Here is a 7,046-nt window from a genome sequence, read left to right on the forward strand (position 1 = left end):
GATGGGGTTTCACCATGTTGACCAGGATGGTCTCGATCTCTTGACCTCGTGATCCACCCACCTCGGCCTCCCAAAGTGCTGGGATTACAGGCGTGAGCCACCGCGCCCGGCCCAGAGAATTTTTTAATTTTGTGTAGAGACAGGGTTTTTCCATGCTGCCCAGGCTTTTTAATAAAAGTCATTTTAACTGGGGTAAGATGATATCTCATTGTGATTTTGATTTGCATCTTCTGATGATTAGAGATATGGAGCATTTTTTCAGATACCTGCTATCTATCTGCATATCTTATTTTAAGAAATAAAAATATATTGGACAGGCATGGTAGCTCACATCTATAATCCCAGCACTTTAGGAGGCCAAGGTGGGCAGATTGCTTGAGCCCAGGAGTTCGAGACCAGGCTGGGCAACATGGGGAGACTTTGTCTCTACAAAAATACCCAGGCATGTTGGCATGCACCTGTAGTCCCAGCTACCTCGGAGGCGGAGGTGGGGGGATCACCTGAGCCTGGGAAGTCAAGGCTGCAGTGAGCTGTGATCATACCACTGCACTCCAGTATGGAAGACAGAGCAGATACTGTCTCAAAAAAAAATTAAGAAAGGACCAGCCACAGTGGCTCATGTCTGTAATCCCAGCACTTTAGGAGACCCAAGCGGGTGAATCATGAGATCAGGAGTTCAAGACCAGCCTGGCCAACACAGTGAATCCCTGTCTCTACTAAAAATACCAAAAAATCAGCCAGGCGTGGTGTCAGGCGCCTGTAATCCCAGCTACTCGGGAGGCTGAGGCAGAGAATTGCTTGAATCCTGGACGTGGAGGTTGCAATGAGCGGAGATCACATCGCTGCACTCTAGCCTGCGCAACAGAGGGAGACTGACTCAAAAAAAAAAAAAAAAAAAAAAAAGCACTCTTTAAAAATGTAAATAAAAGTTAAACATGGATTACATGGATTTGCTTTTCCAGGAAGCACTTAAGTGACAAATATTCGACAATGAAGATGTCAACCACACAAGAGGGGACTGGTCAGGAACTGGGACCACAGGGAACCTCATCACAGCTTCTGATGCAGCAGATGTTGACTGTGGACGGAGAGTGGCACATGCCCACAACTGGGTACAGAAGTAAATTCCTGCTCAACCCAGGAGTGCACAGTGTGTAGACAATTCACTTCCATGTTGGAATACCAACAAGATTCAGCTGCAAAGTAAACTCTGCATCGCAGCGAAGCCATGAGGTTGAGTTGTGAATCTTGGGGGACTGATGAAATTTCGCTGGACAATTACAGTGTAAACGTCATGACCCATCAGTGCCCAGCACTGCTTCTGTCTCTACAGGAGCCACGGGCACCACAGCGGCCTCAGAGCAGAAGGCACAGGATACCAGGGCAGCATCGCAGTGCGTCAACACCGAGGACCTCAGGCCACCCCCTTGAGCATCGCCGCATGCAGGGGCGGGCCCTGCGCATTCTGCCCCGGAAGGCGACCCGCAGAAACCGTCCAAAGGGCTGGCCTTGTTGTTCCGGCGCACCTCTGACTGGGCCCCAGTTTCTGGAGGGCAGGTATGGGGAAGGCTTGTCCCCAGTACCGGCCTTTGCACATCGTCTGTGCCCAAGGTGTTTGGGGACCAAAGCTCTAAGCAGCGCTCATTGGTGTGTGTGAATTAAGCAAGGGAAATTTAAAATGCACACGTTATATTATCCTTTAGAACCTATAACTCGATCAAGACAGAAAAAAAAAAAAAGAAACATGATTTTAAAACAACAGTAACTCCATATAAGAAGTGTACTGCTGCACGGGGTGGCTCACGCCTGTAGTCCCAGCAATTTGGGAATCCGAGGTGGGTAGATCAGGAGTTCAGGACCAGCCTGGCCAACATGGAGAAACCCCTTCTCTACAAAATTACAAAAATTAGCCGGGCGTGGTGGGGGACGCCTATACTCCCAGCTACTCGGGAGGCTGAGGGCGGGAGAATTGCTTGGACCTGGGAAGCGGAAGATCGCGCCACTGCACTTCAGGCTGGGCAACAAGCGACACTCCGTCTCAAAAAAAAAAAAAAAAGAAGAAGAAGAAGAAGTTTATTTAGATGTTAGAGTCATCTATGACTGAACAAGATTGGACACGAACCCACCCAGGCCCGGGGCTCAGCTGCAAACATCCGCAGATTTCCCCTGCAACAGGGAGTGGTCAGTGCGCTCGATGGCCTTTGTGCTTCCAAACGTTTTTCCAACAGACGGCTGTGGCTGCAGTTTTCAGAAGATGTGCTCTGGCCTCCAAGGAGCAGGGTAGTGGGGAGGGACCCTTTGTATAGAAAATGCTGTCCCGGGAGCTTTGCGACCGACGCCTTCCGGCATCTGAGCATCCGCGGAGCGGGCAGCTGCAGCCTTCTGTCCTCCGGCCACAACCCGACTTCTTCACCAGCAGTCAACCAAAAACATCCTCTCAGAGTCTCTTTGAACCTGGTTGTGATGATAAGAACCAAATGTTTGCTGATCTAAGACTTGTATGCAGAACGCAGAAGACTGCAGTTAGGAACACCCTACAAAATCGTATTTTCCAAAAACAGGGCGCTGAGAGCGGGGAAGCGGCCCTGCCTTCAGCATCAGGAGAACCGCCTCCGCCTCCCAAGGCGGTCCGCCCAGTGAGCAACGCGCCCAGCTCCCAGCCCCCGCTCCCCGTCTGAAGACAGCGGTTCCGGGGACCGAGACGACAGCATCGAACTGAAGATGAGGAGGTTTAGGCAGAAAAGGCCAAGGAGTGGTGTGCGCGCGGAGCCCGGGACCCGGGCGCGGACCGAGTGGGAGCGCGAGTGCAGCCGGGGAGGGCCGGCGGCAGAGTCTCCGCCAGAGTCCGCGAGGAGCCCAGCCGGCCGCCAAAGGTGCTTCTGGCGGGCGGTCCGGCTGTGCCACAGCGCGCACTGAGGCGGCAGGCGCGGGGGAGCTTTCCCAGGGGCTGCGGGAGCCGGCGCTTCCCAGCCCCAACCCTGGAGCTGATGGGGACTCTGGCGCCCAGGCCAACGGGGCCCTACCCGGGAGCCACTGCGCCCAGCGGAGCCGCCTGCGGAGCCCGAGGGCGCTGAGCTCGGAGGACGCGGCGCGGGGCGGGGGTCTCGGGAGCGACAGAGGCTAAGGGTCCTTGGACCCGGCCCCCGCTGCTGCCCACGCAGCGCTTCCACTTTGCAAAGAGTGTCTCCCGCGCAGCCGGCCTCTCCAGTCCTCACCTGGGGCTGCCTCTGCAGGGCCACCCTCCGTCTCCAGGGAGGCCCAGGCTCGCCAGCGAGGAAGGACGCGGGGCCCTGGCCCAGCGGGAAGGCTGGAGGAACTCAGGCTCGGAGGAAAAGGCTTTTAGACCTGGGCCATCGACGAAGGGTTTCTATAGGGACGACCAGCATCCGGACGCAGTGGGCAGAGGCGGCATGCTTTCGGCGCCACCTCCGTGGGGACCGCGCGGCACTTCGAGGTGCAAGGCTGAGCCTTCGGGGTGTGAGCGCGCGCCCCCGGCTTCGTGCGCCGCTAGAAAGCGGCGTGTCCGTGCGTTTGTCCGCGAGCGTGTGCCGGCTGCGACTGCAGGGAGAGGAAACGGGCCCTTGTACATAGCCCTACCTGTAGATAGGCACATCAACAGGAAACAATGCTTTAATACATGTGTCCTGGTAAATATGAATTTTGTGGCTTTTTGCAAATCATCTATATTGATGTAAAAATATTTTTGGAAAATTAAGTAATTTTTTAGTGTTGAAAATGTAATTTTATTAGTTAATTCTTCATCTTAAATAGGAGCACAATAAAATACACCACAATCTAAAGAAACTCCAGAATTACGAGAATGAGAGTGAAGAAAATTCACATGGGCTACAATATCTATTACCTTAAACTGCAAGAGACAAGGTTCCAACCCGAAGGTGAACATTTATGTGTTTATGACTGGCTACATTTACGACTTAAAGAACAGTTTTGTGAGGGGAGAAACTCGGTCACTGAAGAAGAAAAATTATAAATTTCAAATTAAAGAGTAAAAGGAGCTCCCGTAGCAAATGCTAGAGGAATGAAAACAAGAATCATTGAGGAGTTGATGCTCTCAAAGGCATAAACATTTCTGATGACACACAAGCTGGATGTTGAGATCTGTAGGTTTATAAGGAAGACTCACAAATGCCTCAGCAAATCCCAAATCATTATCAGATCAGTGTTTCTTAATAACACACCAAAGGTTACAGATGAAATTTCAGACAAGAACCAACAAAAAGATCATAACCCAAATTTTAGGCAAAAATGTGGCACAACTGTGAGAGTCCTACATGTCACTTACAACTGCTTTCTTTGCTGTGACTTCCCTGTACAGTAATATTTAAACACTGTGGCAAGACACCAATGATCGCCTAATCAGACCACACAAACACATTTATTTCAGATTCCCTGGAGGTTAAAAAAGGTTGGATACTGATGCTTTATGTATACTCAGGGCCCGTTTATAAATACCCCATTGAATACTATCTTAACACAAATCTGCGTCAGTGAAAAGAAACTGGCAAAATCCACCTCTTGCCATTCAATTTGTCAGGTGGTGAAGACCACGATAGAATGTTCCATCAGTTTTAATTTTAAAATACGATTGTTACATTGGGAAAATGAAATAAACACAGTAAAATAAACTGTACAAAGGCAAAGTAGAACAACAAAAAATATTGTACTAAAACATACGATTTACAGAAGTTTCCAGACAAGCCATACAAAATGGTCACAAATTTTTTTGAAGGGGGGAATCTACACTTGACAGCAAAGTCACAAATGTTATTAGTGAGACTGTGATGTTTGTTTAATGTTCCCATTTTGGTTCAAACAATCAAGCTTGTCCATCTACAGCATCTAAATAAAGTGAGACTTTGCTAGAGAGCATATTCTAAAGAACTGGTTAGCTGCTTTTAACCAATGCGGTTAGATCACCGTAAAAGAGGGGAAAGGAGCTAATAAAATTAAAATAAAACTAACTCCCCCCTCAAAATAAAATAAAGAAAAACACCCACAGCCAGGCGCGGTGGCTCACGCCTGTAATCCTAGCACTTTGGGAGGCCGAGGCGGGTGGATCATGAGGTCAAGAGATCGAGACCATCCTGGTCAACATGGTGAAACCCCATCTCTACTAAAAATGCAAAAAATCAGCTGGGCATGGTGCCTGTAATCCCAGCTACTCGGGAGGCTGAGGCAGGAGAATTGCCTGAACCCAGGAGGCGGAGGTTGCGGTGAGCCGAGATCGCGCCATTGCACTCCAGCCTGGGTAACGAGAACGAAACTCCGTCTCAAAAAAAAAAAAAAAAGAAAAGAAAAACACCCACACCCCTGCAGCTAACCTGAAGCCTTCATTCACAGTGCTTTATGCTTAAACCAGGATGGAGGAAATAAGTAAAAGGGGGGAGGGGCTGCTGCTCTTAAACGTTTCACAGCAATCCAGATGATACTTCTAGCCTCAGCCCAGGCTTTACAACAGTGAATCAGGACAAGACATTTAATCACCAAAGGACTGACGATGTCTGGGCTTTTTTATTCTCTAATGTTTCTAAGATTGTGTCCATTAAATGCAAATAAAAAGGAAGAAGTCTTGGCAGAACAGAAGTGATGCACACTTGATGATCAGATCAATTTAAATATTATTCATGGCATATAGCCTAGTCCATGCCCCAGCTGTTTCTGTGGCTTGGGCTTTACTTGTCTTCCACGGCTCCACTACATCATTTGCTAATGGATCATCTGGATTAGGAGCACTTAACAAGGCCTGGATCGATAGCAGAACTTTGCGGATCTGCAGTGCTGGGACCACTTATCTTTCAAAATATCTGATCATATTCTTCCCAACTTGTCTACACTAGGATGATAAATTTTGGTCATGAAACGTACTTTAGGGGCTGCCATTGGGTCTTCTTCTGGAAGGAATAGTTCAAGTTTAAAAGTCCCTCCCTCAAAGTGGGAATCCTGAGGGCCAGCAATGACCACATGAAAATGACGGGCATTGCTCTCATCTGGTTCTGCTTTGATGCCAGGAACTGGTTCTGCCAGCAAATGCTGAGTTTCCCTGATGATCCTGTGGGGCAGCCCGGCCATCTTGTCAGAACCTGAGTTTGGCCTCTAGTCTCGTCTCCGGCTCCCCTCGCCTCCTTCTGAAGGGAGCTTTCAGTATTAGTCTTTGTGTGAAAAACCTTCTGTGGCTCTGTGAAACCTTTCACAACTTCGAGTTTTGAGAGTTTGGCTGGTATAAAATGTTAGGTTCAAAGCTCTTTTCCTTTAATACTTAAAAATATAAATCTATTAACTTCTTGCATCCTGTATTGCTTTTTTTTTTTTTTTTTGAACGGAGTTTCCCTCTTGTTGCCCAGGCTAGAGTACAATGGCACAACCTCACTGCAACCTCCGCTTCCCGGGTTCAAGCGATTCTCCTGCCGAAGCCTCCCAAGTAGCTGGGATTACAGGCATCTGCGACCACGCCCGGCTAATTTTTTGTGTTTTTAGTAGAGACGGGGTTTCACCATGTTGGCCAGGCTGGTCTCAAACTCCTGACCTCAGGTGATCCACCCGCCTCGGCCTCCCAAAGTGCTGAGATTACAGGCATGAGCCACCATGCCCAGCCTGCTTTTTTGATTATTGTTCTTTTGAAGGTTAGTTCTAAAAGACATTATTCCCAGATACTTTTAGAGTTTTCTTTTTGTTTCCTTATTTGTTTCTTTGGGTTTTTTTGTTTTTCCTTAAGACAGGGTCTTGTTCCATTAACCAGGCTGCAGTGCAGTGGCACAATCTTAATGATCTCAGCTCACTGCAGCCAGGATGCCTGGCTAATTTTTGTTTGTATTTTTACTAGAGATGGGGTATCTCCATGTTGCCCGGGCTGCTACAGAACTCCTGGGCTCAAGTGATCATCTGCCTGCCTCTGCCTCTCAAAGTTCTGGGATTATAGGCATGAGCCTAGCTGTTGTTGTTGTTGCTGAATGTTTTGAAGCCCTATTCTAATATTAATTCTTTCTCTTTCCACCTCAGCATCAAAAGAACCTTTCGATCTGGGAAAT

General features: G+C 48.6%; 1 protein-coding gene and 1 pseudogene across 1 annotated transcript; one reads left to right on the plus strand and one right to left on the minus strand.

Annotated features, from left to right (window-relative positions):
- The first annotated feature begins 2,721 nt into the window (after window positions 1-2,721).
- Window positions 2,722-4,193, plus strand: LOC119473942. Its single transcript, XM_037745260.1, has 3 exons — window positions 2,722-2,889; window positions 3,162-3,647; window positions 3,772-4,193. Exons 1-3 carry the CDS (start codon window positions 2,722-2,724, stop codon window positions 3,865-3,867), a joined length of 750 nt encoding a protein of 249 aa, XP_037601188.1. The 3' UTR covers window positions 3,868-4,193.
- Window positions 4,194-5,518: 1,325 nt separating this feature from the next.
- On the minus strand, window positions 5,519-6,135 carry LOC108317037 (annotated as a pseudogene).
- Window positions 6,136-7,046: the final 911 nt, after the last annotated feature.

This window comes from Cebus imitator, unplaced genomic scaffold (assembly GCF_001604975.1).
Source record: "Cebus imitator isolate Cc_AM_T3 unplaced genomic scaffold, Cebus_imitator-1.0 Scaffold196, whole genome shotgun sequence".
NCBI classification, from domain to species: domain Eukaryota; kingdom Metazoa; phylum Chordata; class Mammalia; order Primates; family Cebidae; genus Cebus; species Cebus imitator.